Source organism: Peromyscus californicus, unplaced genomic scaffold (genome assembly GCF_007827085.1).
Source record: "Peromyscus californicus insignis strain IS unplaced genomic scaffold, ASM782708v3 Scaffold_9__1_contigs__length_137607984, whole genome shotgun sequence".
NCBI lineage: Eukaryota > Metazoa > Chordata > Mammalia > Rodentia > Cricetidae > Peromyscus > Peromyscus californicus.
Window position 1 is genome coordinate 46737517 of NW_026294617.1, and position 24471 is coordinate 46761987.

At 43.5% G+C, this 24471-nt stretch overlaps 1 protein-coding gene across 6 annotated transcripts in view; it reads left to right on the plus strand.

The window, feature by feature from the left end:
- The window catches only part of Schip1 (schwannomin interacting protein 1), a 760409-nt gene that overhangs the window by 716503 nt on the left and 19435 nt on the right, over positions 1-24471 (plus strand). For 5 of the 6 annotated variants that reach the window (XM_052730308.1, XM_052730309.1, XM_052730310.1 and 2 more), the window contains one exon: positions 11854-11972. In XM_052730308.1, the coding sequence (XP_052586268.1) occupies positions 11854-11972 (119 nt within the window). Of the gene's footprint in view, positions 1-11853; positions 11977-24471 lie in introns of those variants that run through there. The other variant, XM_052730313.1, reaches the window with a different exon arrangement.

Here is a 24471-nt window from a genome sequence, read left to right on the forward strand (position 1 = left end):
CTAGTAATAACAGGCCCAAGTAAAAATAGCCTTAGTTATATGGGTGAGGTCATGAAATCAAACTACAAATATATACTTGTCTGTCCACAGAAGCCTAAACACACACTGTCTTTCTTACATTACTATTTGACAAAAGTCAAGTGTAGTTCATGGCTGGAAACCATGTAGATAGGAGCCCCCATTGTAGACCTGGAAACAAAGATTTCTTTTCCTTCAGAAGTAAATATCAATGAATGTAGGCTGGCAGGACAGTAAAACTTGGTGATTTTTTTTTAATCGATTAAAGATGTCATTGGTGTTCTCCCCCAGAGTGAGAATTAGGGAAAAGGTTGTAGCGTGTTCATTCCTCAAGTCTGACAACTCTGGCATCTGCTGCATCTTAAACCTAAGACTGGGTGTGAATAAGGAGGCTCTCTCGAAGACTTGTACTTATTATTTCATAACCATTCATATTCTTTTTCCAGTGGGTAAAGCTTACATGTGCAGGAGGCCTCAGTGACCAGGCCATGCTACCCTGTGTATTAGCCATGCCTTAATGATTCTCCACCAAGGGACTAAGGGCTCAAGTGTGGTGATTTGGTGTCCTGAAACCCCAGCTGTCCACCCTTCCCCCACTTGGCGGAAGCCGGTATACAAAAGACACTTGGGACACTCTGCCATCGGTCAGATCACTTATCCAACCCTGCAGAGCAAGGGTGTAGTTCTCTTGTGACCTGTTTTCAGTGCCAAAGAACTGGTCACAGTTTTCTTTGTCAACTCTTTTTTTCAGATATTAAAAAAAAAAAAAAGTCAAGATCAGTTCACACGAAGAAAAAATGAAAGGCATACCGTTGCTAATTCGTTAACAATAAAATCATGAGCACTGTGCTTGTGTTCTACCCAGGGACAGGGAGGCAACCAGATGCCCAGAATAAGTGAGCTGTGTTACACTGGCAACCCGAGACAGGGCTGGCCCAGGCTACAGACATGTAGGGCTCAAAGGAGCTTTGAGGCACCACCTTCAACAAAACAATGTCACCCACCAGGAAGCATGGGCAGTAGAAGGCCACGTGTGATTTCAGGAGAAATAGTACCTAATAGGTTAGTGCAAAACAAACAACCTATTAGGTGAAGCTTCTAGACATGCAAGGTGCAGTCTTCGGGACCCTAAACATGAGTTGGCCCCCCACCACATCAGCGTCTTAGTTCCCCCAAGTGCCTTCACGTGTGTGCAGTACCTATACCTGTGCTCACTGTGAAGACTTCATTATGCTTAGAGGAAAAAAAAATGTAGTTTCATTAAGAGCTTCTAGTGAAATAAAGCAATATAGGCTTTTTTTTTTTCCAAGTGCAAAAATGAGAAAAAAACAGTTCTTATAAAAATCACTTTAGGGGCTGGAGAGATGGCTCAGAGGTTAAGAGCACCGACTGCTCTTCCAGAGGTCCTGAGTTCAATTCCCAGCACCCACATGGTGGCTCACAACCATCTGTAATGAGATCTGGCTCCCTCTTCTGTGTACATATTAAATAAATAAATCTTTAAAAAAATAATAAATAAATAGGTAAAAATCACTTTAGCTAATTAGAATCCTCCTTTTCAAAGCTTTTTTTTTTTCTCTTCAATGTTTTTGGTCTTTGGTTGACTAAGGAAAAAAATAAATTAAATACCCATAAAAAAGTACCCTTACAGGTATTTTGGCCTTGCATCCATCAGTTAAATGTATTGGAGACTGTGCCTCAAGTATACATTGATTTTATTCCAAAATTATACTATTTACCATTGTAAATCTAAACATCTAAAACATACACAAACAGCTGAGAGAATAAAATGCTTACAAATAAAAATAGAAGTCCTAACGAGACCTTCCTTCCTTTTCTGTGAACTCTCCCCTCATTGAGGCCCATTATCAAAAACAGTTGGAAAATCAGTGTTTGCTGCCCAGGTGCCGTACAATTCCCTGGATGGGTCACGTTAATAAATACCACACGTGTATAGGGATTGTTTTACAGGGCTGTTTTAAAGTCAGACAAACAGCCTGTGGGAGGGGGGAAAGGTCACTTTCCAATGACTAAAATTAGATTCACCCAGGCAGAGGGAGGAAAAGATCGTGCATCTGTCCCTTTTCCTTGGGGAAGGCCCTGCCTGGAGGAAAGATGTTTTATTAAGAACCTGCTTTATCCGCTAATGGTAGTAAAAAGCAAACCAAACAGAGAACAGATCCTGCACTTGGGAGGAAACGGAGACCTTAGCCGTGTGGAGGATGTGTGCTTAGCCTGGTCCTTCCTGCTCGACTGTGGCCACTTCCGAGTCACTGCTCAAGCATCCCACTGAGGCCGGAGCCACGGCTGAGCCGTGTGCAGCACGTACTGCTCTCTCCTAGCACCCACGTGGAAGCTCACGACCACCTGTAACGTCAGTTCCAAGGGATCTGACACTCTCTTCTGGCCTCCTCAGACACCAGGCACGCATTTGGTACATATACATATGTGTAGGCAGACACTCATATTCTGAAAAATAAATAAATAAATCTGAAGAAGAGGAAGAAAGAAGGAGGAGGAGGAGAAGAAGAGGAAGCAGCTGTCCTCCATCATCTGCCAACAGCCTTGTTCCTTGCTTCTTGTTCCTCGCTTCCTGTTCCTCACTTCTTGTTCCTCGCTTCTTGTTCCTCGCTTCTACACTGCAGCAAGGTCTCTGAAGGGAGGCTGAGTCTTCCCTCCAGGAGCAGCTTAGGATCCAGGGGGGCAGGCACAGAAAAACATGCTACATGAACAGGTGCTGCCTGCAAGAACGTCCACAGCCAACATGGACCTCCAAAACTTTCCCCCAAGGCTGTGCCAAGGTAGAGGGTATCTAAATGAACATTAGCGGACAGAGGGAAGGGAGGCATGAGTAATGGTTTAAGCACGCAGCCCAGGACTGGCTCTGGCTCTGTCCCTGAGGAAGCCTGGAGAAGCTGCCTTTTGCTGTCTGTTCCCAGGCCACTGTGCACACAATAAGGGAACCAGTGCCGTCCCAGGACCTGGCAGACTCAGCTTTGTCCTACAGAGGTGTTGTCCCTGGTGGCTTACATCTAATTACAGTGGAGGATTAGGGAGGACCCCGTGGAAAAAAAAAAATTAAAAGGCTGGAAGGGAAAATATTTAAAGTGAAGCCACAGCTGCGCCTCATGTTTTTTTTAAAAGGTGAATGGAAATGGCTGCCTGAGATAAACTGCGATAAACAGGAACCCGGAATGCCAGCTGCCATTCCTGACAGGCTCTGCCCTCCCCACACAATTACTGAGGGAAAGCAGCCACCCGACCTCCATTAACTCTCCTGGCTCCCAGCTCAGAGGCATGAATATGCTTGAAGAACCACGTTAGTCACCCAAGCCTGGGCCCTGCCTCCCCCTCGGCCACCTGGGGAAAATCTCCTCCAGCTTAGGGGCCAGGGTCTCCTTTTCTTCAGAACGAGGAATCAAATGTTCTTAATATGAAGCCCTCAGCTTCAGGATCACCCAGTGGCCCAACCTCTATCAGCCATCGTGGTCAGGAAATGGGCTGTTTCTAGAATGTTCAGTGAAACACTGAGAAAACCATATGTACCCCTTTCTTGTTATGGCCTCCTTCCTTCTCCTCTGCTTCTCTTCTCAGGAATTATTTTAGGACGCTAGCTCTTTTCTTTTGGGAGTCAGCAGAGTATTTTATTAAAAGAAATATAAAGCTGGGTGGTGGTGGTGCACACCTTTAATCCCAGCACTCAGGAGGCGGCAGAGGCAGGTGGATTTCTGGGAGTTCCAGGCCAGCCTGGTCTACAAATCAAGTTCCAGGACAGCCAAGGCTGTTACACAGAGAAGCTCTGTCTCAAAACAACAACAACAATCACAACGAAAGGTATTGCATGCCTTTAATATCAGCACTTGGGAGGCAGAGGCAGGCAGATCTCAGTGAGTTCAAGTTTGAGTCCGGCCTGGTCCACATAGCGAGTTCCAGGCCAGCCAAGGCTACATAGTGAGACATTGTCTCAAAACAAAACACTTTTTAAATGGCTTTTAGTAGATTCACAAGCTTGTGCAAACTACTATTTAGTTCAAGAACATTGTATTTCCCTCAAAAGAAACCTGGGACCATTAGAAGTCACCCCACACCCTTTGTCCAGTTCGCCTTGGACAGACACTTTCTGTCTTGATGGGCTTACTTGTTCCACATAGTTCCAGCACTTTAATATTTTGTTACCTTTCTACACTCCTCATCTTGCCCACTCTTCCATTATGCCCACATCAGGTGCCATTAATAGACTATCAGCTACCATTTTCTCTCTGCATCAGACATGTCCAGCACTTCCTGTATTTTTTTTAAATTGTCCAAACAACCTGAGAAATAGATATTATCTCTTAAAAAACAAAACAAGACAAAACAAACCCAAGGCTCAAAGAGTTTCCATAATCTCAAGTAGTGTCAGTCTCCACCCCGGATCCTGTGGCCCAGTCTCTGCTCTACCCTCTTCTCAGGTCATCCACTTGTCCCCTCTCTCCCAGACCCTAAGTCCATTCTGCCCATGGGTTGAAGGCACCGGTTCCCTGGCAGTTGACCAGGGCCGTTTCATAACGAGACAGTGTCTTGGACTGTTGTGTTCCTGGCGGTGATACTGAATGACTGTGATGGGCTTCTGAAATGGCACCCGTTAAAAATAGAGTTGCCAGATAGCACTGTCCTGTGCAGAAGTCATCTGGGCACGCAGTTGTTTGAGAACTAGAAATGAGCGCAGACTGTTCCCAACAGCTTCTGTTTGGGATCGGCTGCGCGGAGGGTGGGAAGCCAACTGTATACCCTGTTGGGGTTTGGCTTGAACACTTCTAGCAGTCAGGTTTGACGGTTATACTTTTTCCCCCCATCACCAAAGTTCCCATTCTAAGTAACTGCTGAACTTAAAATTGTAGCACAAATCCTATTTGGTCTTAATAATAAAAACCCAGAGTCAGATAGCAGGGTGAAAGCTGAAAGATCAGAGAATCAGAGCAGCCAGCCAGTAGAGTTTTTAACCTCTACTGAATCCTCAGCCTGAAAATACACACAACGACAGGTCTTTGTTAAACCCTTTTGCTCTCATCCGTAACAGTCAGACGGGGTCCGTATCAGGGCCCTTGCAGAGCAGCGCTTGTTCCCTCAGAGCATGGGAAGGCGGACAGTCAGCAGCACTGCTCAAAGCCACCTTCAGGTCACACTAATGTAAACACCTCGTCCTATAAACTGATAGCCCAGCACTTTGGATGTCAGCCATTCTCAGGTAAAACAGATGAACTTGCCCCCACAGTGCCCCTCCTGGATAATAGGTATTCAAGGCCAGCTTTCCCTAGTAGTGGTCCTGGAATTTCAAAGGCAGTCCAGGAAACCTGCAGCTGACATTTCTTCGTGACCTTTTGGTAGACTGTTTAGTGTAAGTGAAATGGAAAATGTCAGAAATACTAAATGAAAAGGAAAGTGTCCAGGCTTAATATCCGTTCAGCCACACAGTGGAAAGATCCAATGCCATTTAGCGACTATATCCACTCATAATTTAAAAGCACTTCCCAGGGAATAAAATAAAGTGCAAGAATTTGAAATAACCTGCCTGATACAAGTATTTATGCACTTTGGCATTCAAAGGTATTCCATTTCTTTTCTCATAGAATGCTATTTTCCTATTCTGAGCTTGTTACAAATCCACGGTGTATCTCAGCAAGAAAATAATTAAAAAGTATCAGCCATATACCTAAGTTTTCTTGCTTACTGTTTAATTTCAAAGAAAGTCACTGAAATTTGCCACTGAACAAATACATCTTGTACTTTTGCTTCCTGATCTTTCAAAGCCTCAGCCTCGCCCACCCTAGAGAGCCGCCTCCAGTTATTACAGTCCAGCTGTCTTCCAGGCAGAGGAGAGAAACAAGTGACCGCCATTTCCTAAAGGAAGAGTGCTTCTCCACAGGGAGCGGCGGATTCCCAGTTGGGTTCCCTGGTGGATGCTGCTAATGGTGACGAACTAGGTATCACAAGGTGATAGATTGCAGGGAGGCAAGAAGATCATTAATTGCTTCAAACAAGCGTCCTCACAGGGTCTTGGGGGAGGCCAGACTGCTACCGATCACGTGGTCCTGGCTGCAGAGGCTGGACATGCCACATGGAACAGATGTGGGTGTGGGGGAAGGGGAGTTAGCGCTGTGCCTCTGAACATCAGAGCAGCAGCATCTGGAAGCTCAGAGGCCTGCACCCTCTCAGCGCCAGCCCAGGCCTGAAGCAGAAGCGTGGCCTGCGCTTTCACAAGCCCTCTGGGTGACTGCCATGCACATTCGGGTTAGGGAACTACTGACTCAAAGAAATGTGTCACCCACGGAGAGCATGTGTGTGTGTGTGTGTGTGTGTGTGTGTGTGTGTGTGTGCGCGCGTGCATGCACATGCATAGTCTCCACTCGGCATACTGATGTCTCAGCAGCTCCTGGAACACTGACTCCCATTGGGCAAAGGAGACCATTGGCTCCTGAGATGATGTAGCCCATATTACTTAGGAAGTTCTTCCTCTGTGGACACCATTGTCCCTGTCAGCCTTGTCGAAAGTCTAGTTATCTCTTCCTATCTATGTGGCTTTGCTTCCAACACCCCCCCCCCACACACACACACACACACTCACACACAAATCACAGATTCAAGTTCAAGTCTTCAACATAAAGTAATGCAGAGTTCTCATACACTTTATTTGCCGTACTTGGTACAATACAGACAGATGCCTTGTATATAGTCATTGTGTTGTTCGGGGAATAGCAAGAATGAAGTGTGTGTACATGCATGGTCCAGACAGATTTCCCCCTCACGCACTTTCAGCCCTCGGTTGTTGAATCTCAGACGTGGAACTTGTCGATAGGGAAACCCACTACGTTTACTTCATTGCCTTTGCAAACAATTCTTTCAGTTTGTAGCGGCACAGGAGATGGAGAAAGGGGCAGTCAAGGCTCATGAGCAGTCAGTACTCTTACCACGGAGCCGTTCTCCAGCACCAACAACGCCATCCCACAGCATTTCTGTGCAGTTTCCGTCAGTTAGGTCCCGGGAGTTTTTAGGCATATTATATATGTGTGTGTGTGTCTATGTATATGTATATATATATATATGTGTGTGTGTGTGTGTGTGTGTGTGTGTGTGTGTGTGTGTGTGTGTGTCTATGTGTATGTATATATATATATGTGTGTGTATATGTATATATATGTGTGTCTATGTATATGTATATATATGTGTGTGTATATGTATATGTATATATATGTGTGTGTGTGTATATGTATATAAACCTTTGGGGGAGATTAAATTCCTCTTAGTCTGGCAAGCCTTTCTGACTGGCTATGGTTACACCATGTGCATGACTTAGGAGGAGGAAGCCCTTGCTGTTGTCTCGAACACCAGTGACTTTTTAATTAGGTTTGGAGTGTTGCTGCCCAGGGAGTGTTCCTTATGCCTCACCGATGTGTTTCCACACAAACACTATGTGCCAGTGCAATATATTTTAGAAACGTAAGACATACCTAATCCATCCTTAGAAATGTCTGTGCAGAGTATTAGGTTAAATGACAAGTACCCCTGGCTTCAGAGACACCTAGATGCCACCAGCAACGAAGCATGAGCCAGCCGTGAGAGCAGAAGGAGCCTAGGAGAGAATGTGGGAATGATACAGTTGTATTAATATAAGGGAAGGGTTCACGCTGGGTCCTGAAAACAGCATAGAAAGGACCTGGAGACAGCTGGGTTTCAAATAGACAACGTCTACCCAAGCAGAATATTCTATTATTTCCTTTAGGACATGCTCTTCCTGCCACATTTGGGGAATTGCAGTAGATCTATTTCACACTGGGAAAGAAATCTAAGTGCCCTGTAAGGTCCTTGTAGCTTGCACACACCCTTGAAGGCCACCGTAAGCCTTATCTGCCCAGGCACAGTGTGTGGCAGTAAGGAATGCAGCCGTGGCTGAGGACAGAACTGCCTGAGACTGATTAAGGGTTACCATCTAGAGCCGGGCGGTGGTGGCGCACGCCTTTAATCCCAGCACTCAGGAGGCAGAGGCAGGCGGATCTTTGTGAGTTCGAGGCCAGCCTGGGCTACAGGAAAGGTGCAAAGCTACACAGAGAAACCCTGTCTCAAAAAACAAACAAACAAACAAACAAGTTACCATCTAAGACCAGTTTCACTTCCATCTTGGTTTTGAACAGCTTTTCTATCTTGTGGCCATGAGCCACTATTCCTCAGTTGCACTTTGGCTGTTTGCTAACAATATCAACTTTAGACATTTAAGGTTTGTTTTATGAGGGTCTTTCCCAAGGCTTTTGAGTAGTGTTCTTGGCCCTGCTGGCTGTAGTACATCCAGACAGTGTTGTTTTGTGTTAGTCTTTCCCTTTCTCTGCCGGCTTCAACCTGGGGCGTCTCTGGTCTCTGGGAGGTGTGAGGTCCAAATGCCCTCAGGACAGATTTCCTCAGACAATAGAAGATTCTGGCTTTCTAGTAGTCAAAGTTATGGTACTTGAAACACTTGGAATCAGATGCTGTAAAAAGAGGGCTGAACTGTGTTGATGAGGAGAGTGTCTGCGAAGGTGTTTGTAAATATCTGTTTACAGTTGGCCTGTGGTAAGAGATGCTCTGCAGCGCAGTGTTTTGTGCTTTTCTGGGGAGGCATCACATCCGTGTCAGGAGAAATTGATCCATAACTCTAGTCCCACAGTGTGTCTTCACCATAGTGCCCACTGTTATCGTTAGCCTGCACTCTTTCCTTCACAAGGTGGAAAAGAAGAAAGATCTAGAACCAGAAAGCATACACTTAAACCCTAGATCTTCTCCCTAACAATAGGGTAACCTCTTGTTACCCTCAGTTTCTCGTCTTCTAAACGGAAGCCATTGGAGGATTAATCATTAGGTTACCATTTATCGCTGGCTACCCTACCACCAGCCATCTCTGAGAACTCCCTTAGTCAATCTCCATCGTCAATGGAGATTAGTTTCCAGTCTGAACTGGGCAGAGTCTTCCATGCACGAAAGCCACCAGCAACGTGACAGAGGAAGCGAACTATTGACTCAACCACAAAACACAGCTAAAAGTCGAAAGGACAAATTCCCTTCATATAGCGAATTGCAAACCCTCAGATCTCTGTAGAAAAATAAACAAACCCAGGAATAAGTAATTCAGAGGGAAGAAAATATAGTAACACAAACACTTAACCATTTATTCTCAAGGATAAAGGGAAGGAGTTGGGATGAAGAGAGCGTGAGCGCCTGTCACACTAACAACAGCAGCAGCCAGCACTCTGTGCTAGCCGGAAGGCAGTAGAAGCACACTTTGCATTGCTGGTGGGCATGTGAACGGAAGCAGCTTTTCTTTGGAGCGATGTGACAAGATGTGTCAAGAGCTTCAACAAATGTTCGCTCCCAGCTGATCTGACAATCCCACTTCCAGGAACTCATCCCTGGGAAATCATCAGCCATGTGGGCAGGGACTTATGTAAAGATGTTATTTTTAAGTTGACACAACCCCAAGTGGCTAACTGTAGAAGGAAACTCCATAGGGCGGGATGATAAGCAATCATTCGAAAGCGTGTTTTTAAAGAGCGTGAAGTGCTCTATAGGAAATCTTCAGTACAGGCACAAAATTTTTAAAAACTAGGAGGAAATATACCAACTGTTAGCAATGATCTAAGTAATGGAATTATCATTAACCTTTATATTCTATTTTCCTTAACTTTTGTTCAGTGGAATCCAGAAAGGGAAATGGGGAAAATGTTTTTTAGCGCCCTCCCCCCCACTAACACCAATATCTGTAGCACTGTGTATTCCAGAAAGAATGGACAAGAAACCAAGAGTGTGTTGACACAGAACAATGGGGATAGGTGTTGCTCTTCGTCAGTACTCCCTCCAGATCCAGACCAGTTTTGAACCAGCAAATTGTTGACCATCAATCATGGACACTCACATTATCTCCTGGTTTTTATTTAGATATTCAATTCTATTTAATAGTTTTCTGACTGTTGAGGACTTGTGGTTGAGACACAGGCTCAGTGATTTGAGCTAAATCTGTGCTAACTGCAGATGGTATGGGCTCTGTTTCACTAGCTTGGTCTGTGTTTGAGAGGGCAGTAGGCCTTGATGGAGGGGCCCGAACTACAGTTGTGAGTGCTTAGCCAAATAAAAGGCATTCCTGTTTCCCTTGACAATCTCATAATGACTTTCTTAGTGCTCAGTACTGGAGCAGGGCAACACACAGAGTGAAATTAGTATCTTCCTTGTAAGAAACATCTGTATGAAAATACTAACTCCTAGTATTACAGAATATCTTCGGTGTGTGCCAAAATGGGAGGGAGGTGTATTGATAGATATCACTGCTAAGTGTCAGTTAGAATAATGCTTATGTATTCAGAATTAAAGTCTTGGAGAAGAGGAGCGTAGAGGTGAGCTTTCTTTGAATAACAAGTTTTTAAACCTTCTGAAATTAAGTGTCTGGATCTAGCACCCCAGGATGTGTATTTTAAACACACTAGTTCAGTCTAACACAGCCTGCTGAGGCCAGAACATGGGAACGGTTGTAAAAATACTATGCTGTCATATTTTATTGTGCTGTCCAATATGATATCCATACTCATCCCCGATGGCTTTTGAGCTCCTGAAATGAGGCCAGATTGACTGAGGAACTGAATTTAAATTTTAATTAACCAGTTGTTAGATTCAAATGCAGACAGCCACATGTGACTGCACGCGCTGTGAGACAGAGCAACCCTCATTGCACTCAGCCTTTCACACGGGAATGAAGCGAGTCATTCGTCAGCCCATCCTTCCAACTGGATATACAGTTCATCTTTCTGACACAGGAGTGCACAGATAGGGCTCTAGAACCTTCTGTAGGGAGAACACTGGCAGCACCAAGTCCTGTAACCAGCAGGGGTGGGGGGTGGGGGCAGTCCTTAGCAACCTGCTCATCACATGAGATGGTCCCACTCAACCTTTTCATCCCACCAAACAGAAACCCCCAAATCTTCTCAGCCCAGGTTTCGTGGTTGCTTTTGTAGTAGTTTTATTTTTTAACTAAGGAAATCATTTCTGATCTCCTCCCCCGTTGTTTAAGGGGCTTAAAAGTTCAGCATGGTGAGTTTTTATGGGGCTTTTAATAGGAAGCCGAGTATTGTAAACACACCCAAATGATCACAGTAGCATAGTTCAAGTCTTTTTACTATGCGTGCTTCGAATCAAATATGAGACCGATGAGACCAACTACCACTCTCCAGCTCTCACAGGCCTCATACACATGTTCATACATACTCTGGTAATAGGAGGCAAACGCCTCGACAGAAACAGTCATCATGCCCAGCAAAACTGTAAGCCCAATGCGGGCAGATGCGGTATTGGTCTTGGAAGGCTCTGTGCCAGACCAAGCTACGGCATCAGCCAGCTCCCAGAATCCAGTGTGCATGACTGAATGAGTTATTGTTCTTGCTGTCGAGGGTGTCGGCTGAAGGGACGTACAGGGGAGAGAGAAGGAAAAGTCTGGGGGAAAGCCTCATTTGGGACCAGAGTGACTGAATTCAGGAGAAATTGTTGGCCTCCCTGACCTGACTAGTAGGTGACAGGCAATTGTTACAAACCAACTCCATCTAGTCGGGTGGAATGGATTGGCACCACAGTGATCACCTAAACTGGAGATCAAAAAGAGCCACCAAAGAACTGGAACTGAAGCCAGAAGTGATTTCATTTCAGCTTTTAATAATTGAAACCTCTCTGGACTACAGCCCATTTATTTTTTGTCTGGTGTTACAGTCCAAGAAATTTAGCAAGGTGGACTCCCTATGCTTGCGATGTGTCTGCCCACTGATCAGCACTTTTTTTTTCTTGAAAATTTAGGCACAAAAAAATGAGAGAGAGTCTATCAGACAGAAGCTGGCCCTTGGAAGCTTCTTTGACGATGGTCCCGGAATCTACACCAGCTGTAGCAAAAGCGGGAAGCCCAGCCTTTCCTCAAGGTGAGTGCGCTTTTCAGTTGGTTTTCTGGTGTGTACCGTGTGGTACCTGTAGGTCTAATAAACAACAGCCCTGTGTCCTTTTGTGGTTAGTTCAGGGTTCTAGGCAGGACCCTTCCCACTTGTGCGTTCCTTTATTTTCAGTGGTGATTGTTGCTATGGCCCATTGCCCAGTGACGGGAGGTGACGTTTTTATATCTCATTGGTCTTTGAAGAGAACACTGATTTCACAGTGTTGGGGGATGGGTGATCAGGCCACAAGCCTAAGCAAGTGATGCCTTCCACCTGTGGCAGACCACCAGATTTCTCACAAAGCAGCCCCAAAGTCACCCAGAGTCCCCCCTTAATGCATTTGATTGCAATGAATACCATTACATGAGAAATATAATTCTCACTTTGATCGTTCAGTGTTTATTACTGTTCTTAACTTGTCTGCTAGGTAGTTTTTTCTTGGTCTTTATTATAGGATATCATTACTCACTTAATCATTAGTTATTTCAAGAGGTTATTGGTAATTTGCATAGCTTTCCTTTCCAAATAAAATATGTTAAGGTTCCAATTTTGCCAGGGAAACAGAAAAGGCTTCTGAACTTTTAGCACATTCATATGTCGCCTGGGGAATTGAGGTGAAGGTTCTTGTTCAGTGTGTCTCAGCTAAGCTTGAAACCCTCCATTTCTATGCCACTCCTAGATGAGGACCATGCCTCCATTCTGGGGGCTACTTTGATTAGTGGATACTCCCACTAATAGATAATTTTCAAAAGTGTTACATTCCAAGCCGTCGATGAAAGCATATAGAACATTGTTTCCATGAAGAGAGTAGTAACCAAAGACCCACCAACACTCCTTGATTCCCTCCACTCCACCCCCACCACGTCTGGTTCTCTGTCTTTTGAGCCGAAAGCAAACATGCCCTATGTAAGTACTGCATATAATGACAACATTAAGCCCAGAGCTAGCAACAAATGATAACGCCTTGCATTCATTCAACCAGAAGATTATTGCTGTATCTCTGCTTCATGGGAGACCCAGAATTAGGCAACCCAATATCTACCTAATCCTGCCCTGTCTGATTTCACTAAGCCTTGTCTGGTGCTTGGAGAGTCCTGTAAATCAGCGGAGATCAGAGACAGACACATGCTCACACGAGTGCGTGTGTTCCAAGCAGGACAGGTAGGTGGGAGCATCAAGAGCACACTCTGGTTTGCTCATGGAATGTTAAGGCATCTCTTCCTTAGCTGGGTACTGACCTCCAGTTAGTCTGCCCCCTGGCCTTTCACCTCCTGGTGGCTGTGGCAGAAAGCATCCTGGCCTGGAGACCTGCAGCTTTGTCTTAATCTACTTTGCATAATGAGAATAGCAACTCATTTCGTTTTTCTCGTCCTGACTTTCCTGAGTGTGAAATGAGGAGACTGGGCCATTGTGCATGGCCTTACAGATTTTTGCTCTTGCTCTCTGCTCCACCCCCAGGGGGCCAGAATGTCTTATCTAGAAGCCCCACCTGTCTTGGCACACTGTTACATCCATCTGGTACAAATGGGAAGCTTTCTTTGTAAACTCATACCTATGTGTTCTTATCAGGTGTGTTTAATATATTTGTGGGACACGTCGTGCAGTTTGATATAATGCATTTACATATTAATCAAATGTGTGTTTACATCTATCCACGAAGGTGGCAGTGACCATATTCATCATTCCTTGACCCCCATACCCTGCTCTATTATAAGGTACAGGACTGTGTATTGTAATGTGTGTATACACGCGTGTCCGCATCTTGTTGTGCTCAGCAGAAGCAGTACACTCCAGCTCCTTGGCTGCTAATTTGGGTGTTTACCTACATATCTGTACATAAAATACTTATATGCTCAGGTTTCAGTTCAAATAGCCATCTATTGTTTCTTCTAGTTTGAGGTTAACCTGGTCTATAGCGTGAGTTCCAGGATAGTCGGGGCTATACAGAGAAACCCTGTCTCTGAAAAAAAAAGAAAGGAAGGAAGGAAGGAAGGAAGGAAGGAAGGAAGGAAGGAAGGAAGGAAGGAAGGAAGGAAGGAAGGAAATAAGAAAACTGGGATTTATCTTTTATCCCATTCTGCCCACAGACACGCCCTCCATTCTTCCTCTCATTCTCCCTTTGGAGTTACAGCACAGTTTAGGATCCGTTAACTATCAAATGTGTGTGTTCTTGAGAGCAGACGTTATTTCACCTGAGCCGTGTAACATGTTGGAGTTACTGGAGGCACGCTGCTGTTTGACGTGAATAGGAACTGGCTCTTTTGGACTCTCTGCCCATGCATGCGTGGTTTTGAATTCCACAATCTGCTCTCCTGAGTGAATGCAGTAGTTTATGTGGCCACCTTTGTAATGGTGGACATTGGGATCTTCTGGAATGCTTGCTGCTGTCACATGCTGCTCAGAAACCCTCTTGTTCATGTCTTCTGCACAGGTTGGAGAATTTCTCTTTAGTGTGCACATGAGGGTGGATTTATGAGGAAAATACATGAATGTTCACACTGATGAGATGCATGACAATCATTTACTAACATGGTAGTCACAGGATACTCTCCTAGCAGGAGTCTTTCAGAGACCCCGTGCCTCTGAGACCTTTCAGCACTTCATATTATTTTTGAAAAACTATTTGTTGGTTGAATAGGAATATGGCAGCATTTCGTGTTTGTTAACTAGTTGCATATCCTCTTCTGTGAAAAGTCTGTGTCTTATTTCAAATTTCTAGCTTTTTCCTCCTCCTCCTCCTCCTCCTCCTCCTCCTCCTCTTCTTCTTCTTCATGTGTATGCTTTTCCTTATCAAGGTTATTTAATCCTAATATTACTCATAATATTATTCCATATTATGAATCCTAAATATACATTGCAAATATCTTTTCTCAGCTTGTGACTTGTTTTTCACTTCCTTATGTGTTTTGTGACTATAAGTCTTGATTTTAATATAAGTAATTTTTTTTCCTCGTCAGTGTTGCCCGTAATTTTGTGTGAGAAATCTTTCTTAACTGTAGCTGGAGAGCTTCTCTCCAGGTCCCACCAAGCCCCACAGTCCTACAACCCACGTATAAAATAATCACTCAGAAGTTTATATTACTTATAAACTGTATGGCCGTGGCAGGCTTCTTGTTATCTACTTCTTCTATCTTAAATTAACCCATTTCTATTAGTCTATAAGTTGCCACGTGGCTCGCAGCTTACCGGTACCTTACATCTTGCTTGTCATGGCGGTGGCGGGCAGCGTCTCTCCCTTCCACTTCTCAGCCTTCCACTTCCCAGAATTCTCCTCTCTCCTTGTCCCGCCTATACTTCCTGTCTGGCCACTCGCCAATCAGTGTTTTATTTATATAGAGCCATATCCACAGCACTTAACGGGGCATTGTGACACTTGCCTGTAATCCCAGCCCACAGGAAGTGTAGGGAGAAGGGTCAGAGCTCAAGGCCCACCTGAGTAGATAGCAAGTTTAAGGTGAACCTGTGCTACAGAAAACCCTGTCTCGAAAGCCAAACAAAACCTATTTCTACCCATAGTCCAGTAGATATTTGCTAGTCCTACCAAAGGTTGAAAGTGTTGGTTTTTTAGAAATCTGTAATCAGTTGATTGATTTCTTTACAAGGTATGGGAGAGAAGACTGCTTTCTTCTTTCTCTTTATAGCAACCATTTTATTATGTTCAAATCAAAGAGAAATTCTCACCTGTGCAGAAGACATGAACAAGAGGATTTTTGAGCAGCATGTGACAGCAGCAAGCATTCCAAAACATCCCAATTCCCACCATTGCAAAAGTGGCTACATAAACTACTGCATTAAACATAATTAATTAATTAATTACCTCCTCCACTCACTGATCTCTCAGATCACTCCTGCTCGTGCTTTACAATCATGGGAATATTTATTTTACTTGTTTATTTCATTGTTCCTACTCTTGCTCCAAAACTTTATTTATTTATTTTTTTAATTACTATAGCTTCAAAATACATCCATCCCAATGTTTGGATAGTCAAGTCCCCTTAATCTTTTCAGTCAGACAAAAAAGAAAATTAATGCTTTTAATAAAATGAGAGAATACATCATGGTTTTTTTTAATTCCTCCATATAAATTTAAGTCATCTAATAAAGTTCAATAATTTCATAGATTTTTTTTTAAGATTCTCATTGAATCTGTGTATAGATCAATTTAGGAAGAATTACATTTTCACAGTATGAAATCTTCTTATCCATGAACACGGTCTATCTTTCCATTTATGAAGTCTTTTTGAAAATAAGGATTTGTGGTTTTCCATTTAGAGATGCTGCACGTGTTTTGTTAGACTTATTTCTAGAGACTTCCTGTCTTGACTCTTTAAATTCCCTGTAATAAAGCTTTCTTGTGGCTTGCTGCCAAAGAGAAAGAATTGCAGCTAACTTCTTAAGCTAGCCAACCCCCCTTCCACCACTTCCTGTAGCAGGGGGAGGGGTCAAACCTAGTCCTGTGAGTGCTAGGCCGTGCTCTACCACTCTGCTACACCACCAGTGGGTCTTATACTCACTTCACTATCGCTGATAATAGTTCTGTAATTTCTTAGAGTCGTCTGTGGGTTACAAAGATTCTTTGGGGATTTGTAAACAATCTCTTTTACCAAGTGCAGTGGCTCGATTGATTCTCTCCAGCCTCTGGCCTCAGTTTTCTTTCTGTTTCTTTTGTACCTGACAGGTATTTGAATATAGTGAAGATTAGAAATCACAGTGGGTAGAATCATTAGCTCACTCCTCATACTGAGTAGGCTATTTCTGCAATCGCCTTTTTAGAGTGACGGCAATTATATGTCATATCTAATTACTCTTTGTAATAGAATTAGTAATGTTCCCCTGTGTTAATAATTTACAAAGAACCTTGATCGTAAGTGGATGATGAATACTACCACATGATTTTTCTTCATTGCTGAAATAACTTTGTCACTTACTTGATCTTGATCTGTTAATGAGTCAGTGAAGTATATTATAGATTTTCAAAACGTTGAACCATCCTTGCATATCCAATATAAACCTAAGTTGATTGGTATAAATAAATTATCCTTTTTTCATATTCTTTATTTTTAATATCTTGCTTAAGATTGTTACATTTATATTCATGATTGACATGGGTCTTTTGTATTCTTTTGTTAAAATATTTTGTCTGATTTTAGAATTACCTGGCTTAAAAATGGGCTGGGACTTACGGTTCTTTCCTGTTGTACCCCTGGTTGTCTATATAATATTGTAATGATCTGCTTCTGTGAGGTCGGTAGAACTTACCTGCATTGTTCTGGTGTGTATGTGTCTGTTTAAACAACTGCTTGCATTCCTTAAGAAATACTTGATTGGGCTGGAGAGATGGCTCAGAGATTAAGAGCACTGACTGCTCTTCCAGAGGTCCTGAGTTCAATTCCCAGCAATCACATGGTGACTCACAACCACCTGTAATGAGATCTCGTGCCCTCTTCTGGCCTGCAGGAACACATGCAGGCAAAACACTGTGTACGTAATAAATAAATAAATCTAAAAAGAGGGATATTTGATTGTACCTGTTTTTCATTTTTTTTAACTTTCTTTTTTTATTGATTCTTCATGTCTTTCACATCATGCATCTCGATCCCATCCATCTCCTGTACCCTCACATCTGCCCTCAATTTAAGATTGCCTTAAAATTTAAGATAAAAAAGGAAGAAAGAGAAAGTCTGTGGCCATGGAAGCTGCAGTTTGACACAGTGGGTCGCGCAGTAAAGCCCTTTATCCATACATCTTTACGTACACAAGTTCATCACAAAAGAATCATTGGTCTGGGCCGAGGCCCCGGGTTTCAGCTACACTGTCGATGATGGGCCCTCACTGGGGCTCTTCCTGGACATCCCGTTGCTGCCCTGTTGAGTCACTTTTTTTAAGGTTTATATATTTATTTATTATGTAGACAGTGTCTGCCTGCATGTATGCCTGCAGCTGGGTCCTCTGGAAGGGTTATTTGATTGATTGATTATGTAGACAGTATTCTGCCTGCATGTATACCTGCGTCTGGGTCCTCTGGAAGGGTTATTTGATTGATTGATTGATTGATTCATTCATTCATTCATTCATTATGTAGACAGTGTTCTGCCTGCATGTATGCCTGCAGCTGGGTCCTCTGGAAGGGTTATTTGATTGATTGATTGATTGATTGATTGATTGATTATGTAGACAGTGTTCTGCCTGCATGTATGCCTGCGTCTGGGTCCTCTGGAAGAGCAGCCAGTGCTCTTGACCGCTGAGTCATCTCCCCGACCCTCTTGAGTCAGTTCTAATGAGATGGATTTTTCTAGGTATTTCCCCATTTTCTTTACACTTTCAGAATTGTTAGTATAGTTTATTTCAGTGAAACTTTTTAAGTTTTAATTTGACTGTTTCAAATAGTTTTGACTGAGCTTTATATTGCCCGTGATTTTCTCCGTAAGTTTCTTTATTTTACTTTCCATCTGATAATCATTAAATATAGGATAATAAAGGCTACTTTACTGTCTTATATTATGGGTTGGATTTTTTTTTTTTAACATACATCATCTCCTCAGGGAGACCTTCCCTGACGGCCTTATTAAAAAATAAACACCCATGTTCTTATCATTTTCTCTCTTATCCTCTTTATCCACTTACCTTGATTCGGTTTTCTCTTTAGCCCTTGTCACTCTTATTAAGATATTATATAATATATTTAAATCCGTTCCGTGTCTTCTGCCCTCACTCAGGTGTAAATTACTGGTAAGCAAATCTTGGTTGTGTTCGTTACCAAGACAACCACATGAAGTAATGCAGACTCTCTGAGTATTGTTGAACAAATGAATGGGGATCTTCACTATGGAACTGACCAAACTCTTTCACCAGAATGCAGCCAATTGAAAGTATCTACTGGTCTTTTTTCTTGACTTGTGACTGACAGTAGAAAAGAACCTTCCAGCCTTACCGTGAGGGGTCGTAAGGCTGTCTGGCCGTGTCTGATAACCCTAGGAAGGCTTGGAAGGTTAGCACGTGTCTAGGTGCTCCAGTCCAGACCACTTCTGGCTTGACGGTCAACTTCCTGATTCTTCTAGGCCAGCGATTAGCCCGGCAGAGAGCTGGTCTGAATGGCCCCTTCAAGTCCTGAGTCTGTGCACAGCTCTACCGTGCTCCCCCGATAATGCGGGCTTCTGTGCTATCGATTCGTGTCCCTCCCCTACCAGCCAGTCTGAGGAAGCACTTGAATTGCTCTCTGTCTGTTTCATTTTACCTTCTAAAGTTTTTCATACCCTGGTGCCGTTGTTTCCTTTCCTTTGTGTCTTTCTTCCCTCGACAGATACTAGTTCAGTAGGATTTCAGAACTGTGCGGTGGTTAAGTCTCATGGAGTCTTTCAGTATTTGCCTTGATTTGGTTTTTTTATTAAGACAGAACCTCGCTATGTTCCACTGGCTGGCCTTGGACTCACAAAGAGCCGCCTGCCTCTGCCGCTCAGTGTTGGGATTAAAGAAGTGCACTACCACCCCTGACTTCAGCAGACGTATCTTGTCAAATAAAATTCCATGAAGAAACCCCATATGTAAAACAAAGTGTTCCTTCTCTGATGGAGAAGGACCGAAGGCCAGGAATTGGGGTGCCTGGAATACTGATGCGCAGAAAATGCTTCCTCCATCCCTCCTTCTTCCGCCCTCCCCACCCTTTGGTGCCTCTCTCCATCCCCTCCCTAGAATTCCCAGAGCCACTTGAGACTTACAGCAGAGCCAAATTGGAAAAGCACCGACTCCTCTTGCCCCTGGAGACGACTATGCAAACACAAATGTGCTTCGCAGTAGCACATAACAAGCTGCACTTGTTGGCTTGCCTTAGAGAGATTATTAATAGCCTGCTCTTTCAGATGGGCTCGTCTCTGTTCTGAGATGAGCTCATCATCTGTGAGAACAGGATGACTTTTCTAGTTCCCCTCAAGATGATAGTTAATAAGGATCCTAAATGTTTCTAAGAAACATAACTTTGTCTTGTCAATAGAAAATCTGCTATGATGGACCATCATCACCCCTGTCAGCCATAGTGTGGGAAGGAAGGACTCCAGGAAAGCTCAGTCACTATTATATAACCCTGTTATATAACATGTGGTCATTTAGGCTATTGGGATATATTTTTTTCTTTGTGTTTCCGTTGATTGCTTTTGTTCTTTGTTAATTTCATACATGTTTACAATGTATTCTGGTTACTATCTTCCATCACCTCTATTCCCCTCCCACCCCTCCCAAACCCCACCCGAATAGCTATCAGTCATCCCAAAAGCTTTTTACTAGGCTGGAAATTCCTTACCTCTTACAGAAGTATTTGAGGATGTCAGCTCAGCAGTACAGTACTCCAAAATGTACCAGAGCAGATGTGTTGGGTTAGTTAAACAACCAGAACCAGGTAGACCTGTCAATGAATCTACTACCCTGAAGAGCTCAGTCCTCAATATGAAATGTAGTGTCAGATTTAAGATTAATTGGCATGGAGCCAGGCATGGTAACATAGACCCAGCACAGGGAATACTGAGGCAGAAAGATTAGAGAGTATTTGAGGCCAATATAGTAAGCACCAGGCAAGCTGGGGCTACCAAGTCAGACCCTGTCCAAAGCATCCCAAGTATTGGACTCTGAAGGTGTAAGCTTGCTTTTTAAGGCAGGACCTACTGAAGTGAATGGGGTCTTTGGAAAACCAACCTGCTTCATGCTTACGCTTTTTAAAGGATGCGAATTTACCTGCAAAACATTAGTCGTATTCAGTACGCGAGGAATTCTGAAGGAGTATGAAAGTCTGAGTGTGTCAAACTTCAAGTTTGCAGTGGTCCACCAGGATTCAGCACTGCCAGGTTTTTCTAGACTGTGTTAGCTCTCTTAAAGCAGTTCTTTAAAAAGTGGCAAGCTGTTAAATGTAAGCTAGGCTTACAATAATCCCATAAAGACATTTTATGCCTAATACTATAGCCAGAGAACGTTGGATATTGCTGCATAACACAGCTCATTAGACCTGACTAGTACTGGAGTGTGGCATCCACAGTGTCACATTTTCCTTCAAAATTTGCTAATCCAGACATAATCACCTTCTTAAACTGAAACTGTATGATCTTTGTCATTCTTTTATCATTTTGAAAAAGGTCTTAACTGCTTAATAGGAAATAAGGAAAGTTGATTACCTATTTTTTGAAATGAGATTTCCAAGAAGTTTAATAATATTCTTGGTGGCGGGGTGTCTTGCTGTAAGGCCAAGGCTGGCCTTCTCTTTTCCATCCTCCGACTGCAGTCTCCTGTGTGCTCAGAGTACAGACACACCATCACTCCCAACTTGGCTTTTACTACTAGTATAATGCTTCCCGACAGAATTTTTCATTGGTCATATTAATGATCAGTTATTGTTCTGTGTCCACATTTTGAGCTTACATAGCTTAGTGTTGAGGGACAGGAGCAGGCCTAGCTGCTGCAGGGATATAAGATGGAAAGGTCATTAACAATAGGCATCTAGGAAATCTATCATTTTCAAACATTACAACCCAACCCGACATTGTAAAGAAAACTTTCCCTCCTCTCCCTTCTCCTGCCCTCACAGTAGCCACAGAGAAAGCCAGTTTTTCACTGTCTTCTTACCTTAAAATGGGTTTTCTTTAACACACATCAGTATAAAGGCATCCTAAAAAACCATCTTTATTGCTCTTGCAGAGCGAGTAGCCTAGACGAGCTGTATCCTTCCCTCCAGGCTGTATGTTAAAAAAACAAACTCCCCAGAGTGTTTTTGAGCAGCTGGTTTGAATAATGATTACTGTTTACTTATCTCAACCAGCCCAACATCCCCGAATCAAAATTCATTTCTTTCTTGGTCTTCTCTGTTTATTGGTGAATGGCTGAAGCGGGGCCAATAACAAACACCTGGTACCTCCTCTGTGTTTGGGTGGGAGGGTGGGAAGCAGGGCCAATTCAGACCCATGAAAGTGAACCCAGGAGGCTTTAAAGAAAAGAGATTCACAGGGGCTTTGAGTGTGTGTGTGTGTGTGTGTGTGTGTATACACTGAGCCAGCATCATTTGCCAGGAAAATGAATCACTATGTTGAATCTAACAGTAATAATTTTTGCATAATTTCCTGGACTTAAGTGGAGTGGCTTGTGTCATCCCAGCCTGAGAAAAAGGCTGACCTGTCTACGTGTACCAAGACTCACTGTGCAGATCCTCCTTGAAATAAGAAGTGCTTACTAAAGTGACTTATTTGTAATGCATGGTGCATCACTAAAACTTCACATTAATCCCATGCACATTCCATTAATTTGTTGTGTATCTGTGTTTTGTTTTTTTTTAAGTCTTCACATTGGTGGTACCAGCATCACAGCAAATTGTGGCTCTGCATCTGCTTTTACTTCTCTTTGTACAGTCACCAGGAACTCTACAGGAACCCTGCCTTTTTCTGAATGCCTTGTTTCAAGGAGACCTCTAGTATTCTCAAATATTACGCAATTTCAAAAGCGAGGCAGGATTTAAAGTGGATCTTTTGAGAAGTAATAAGATTAAAATAGCAAAACAAATTTAATTATGTAAGCAATTCTTCTCTTTCACAAATCTAAAAGCAAAGCAAATTGGTATTTGTGAAATTTTCTTTGTCTAATAAATAGCCTTGCTTTACAATAATGCCAATGACCCCAGTTTAATTAGGTGCAATTAATTTTGTGCAGGCTGAGTTTGACATCTTGCTAAAGGCATAACCAGCTGTACCCTGTCTTATGAATTTTTTTTTTTATCAACAATGAGAATTCAATTGCCTGAGCTGTTTCAAAAAGGGCGGGGGGTGGGCACAGGGCTATATGTTATAATAAAAATTGACTTCGGTGGACAGCTGAATGTTTAATTAAAAGAGCTTCTGGGTATTAGCTTTGGTTTTGCATAATCTTTGACATGGTCTCATGATACCCTCAGTGGAATTTGCACTTTCTTTAGACAGTGGTCACGCACGTGTGTTGGGCCTGAGGTGTGCAAATGCTGCTCCTAGGAGAGAAGTCCACTGGCAGCAGTGAGCTGCTTGGCTAGAGGTCTAGCAGCATCCTTTCGTCTCTGTCGTGCTGCTGACCGAGCTCAGAGCCTTGTGCTTATCTGTCAAGAGCTCAACCAACTAGCTCAGCCGCGCCACACCCCATCCGACACCATCCTCTAGTTCAGTCTTACAAAACTTTCCAGTGCCCTTCAGAGTTTTCTCTCACAGATGATCACATGCGTGAAACCCATGGAAGATATTTTTACTGAGAACACAAGCCCTTACGTGATACTATTTAAACAGAGTATGGGGGTGGGCCATCTGGTGGCCATAATTTGTTGTGTCTTTTCAGATGTATAAATAGATCCACAGTTAAGTAGAAAGATAAATAAATAAATAGTATCGGTAAAAACGCCATTAAAAGCAAAGATTCCTGCCTTCCCATCATAGTACCCCATTCCTCCAGGCTCTGGTGCCTCTCATCAGCTGTTCGCAGATTCGTCCTCCCACAACCCTCTCAGAGGACAAAGAAATGATGTCTCTCCTCTCTGTGTTCAAAGCAGTGCTCCTGCACCAACCACTGTTCAGAGCATTGTTGAGTCAGTCACTAGGAAGGAAGTAGCTCGCAGGGTCTTAAGAGCCAGCGGACCTGACTTGGAACCCTGGCTGCTACTTAGTAGCACTTGCTGATGACTTTACTTGTGCCTCAACCTCCTCATCTGTAAAATGGGGGTAATCGCTGCGCCTTCTCCCTGAGGTAATTATGAGAAGGCGAGTGAAGTACCCGGAAGAGTGCCTGGTCTCTACCCTCTTGGTGTTTGCTCTCGTTGTTTCTGTTACATTTTTATTTGCTTCCACACACTGCTGATTATATAGCACATGAAAAGTTAAAAAAACAAACACAAACTGCCAATTAAATGCCCTCTCGGCACTTAGAATTTTGATTTTAGTTGCGGACCATTTTAGACTTATTTGGACATACGCTTTTTTATATGCAGTTATCAGTTCTTGGAGAATGGCACACAAATGATTTTGATCCTGTTCATCCCCTTCTTCTACCTGTAACCCCTTCCAGAGCTGCTCACCACCTCTCACCCCCTCCCAACTTTGTGCTTGTTGTTATTGTTTTAATAATCCACAGAGCCCAGTGTGTGTTGCCCCTGTGCTCATGGGTGGGGGACAACTGAGGTATGGTCAGCCTACCAGGGGCCACGCCCGTAACAAAAGCCCCTGAAGCTTCTCACCTGTTAGCTTCTCCGTTGAGGGTAGGTTCTCATGCACCCCCTCTCCCCTGCGAGCTAGAGTGCTGACTGGCTTGTCATGTACAGCTCATGTGTCAGCAACAACTGTGCAGTGAGTTCATGAGGGCAGCCCTCCTGTCAGGGTGGACAGACACTATCATTTGGTGACAGTCTCCCGGAACTTGTCACATCAGAGTTGAACTCCCCTTGTACCTACACCACGTGTAGCACCAGGGCCTTGCTTGTCCCCACAGTGACACCCTTGCTGCATGGGTG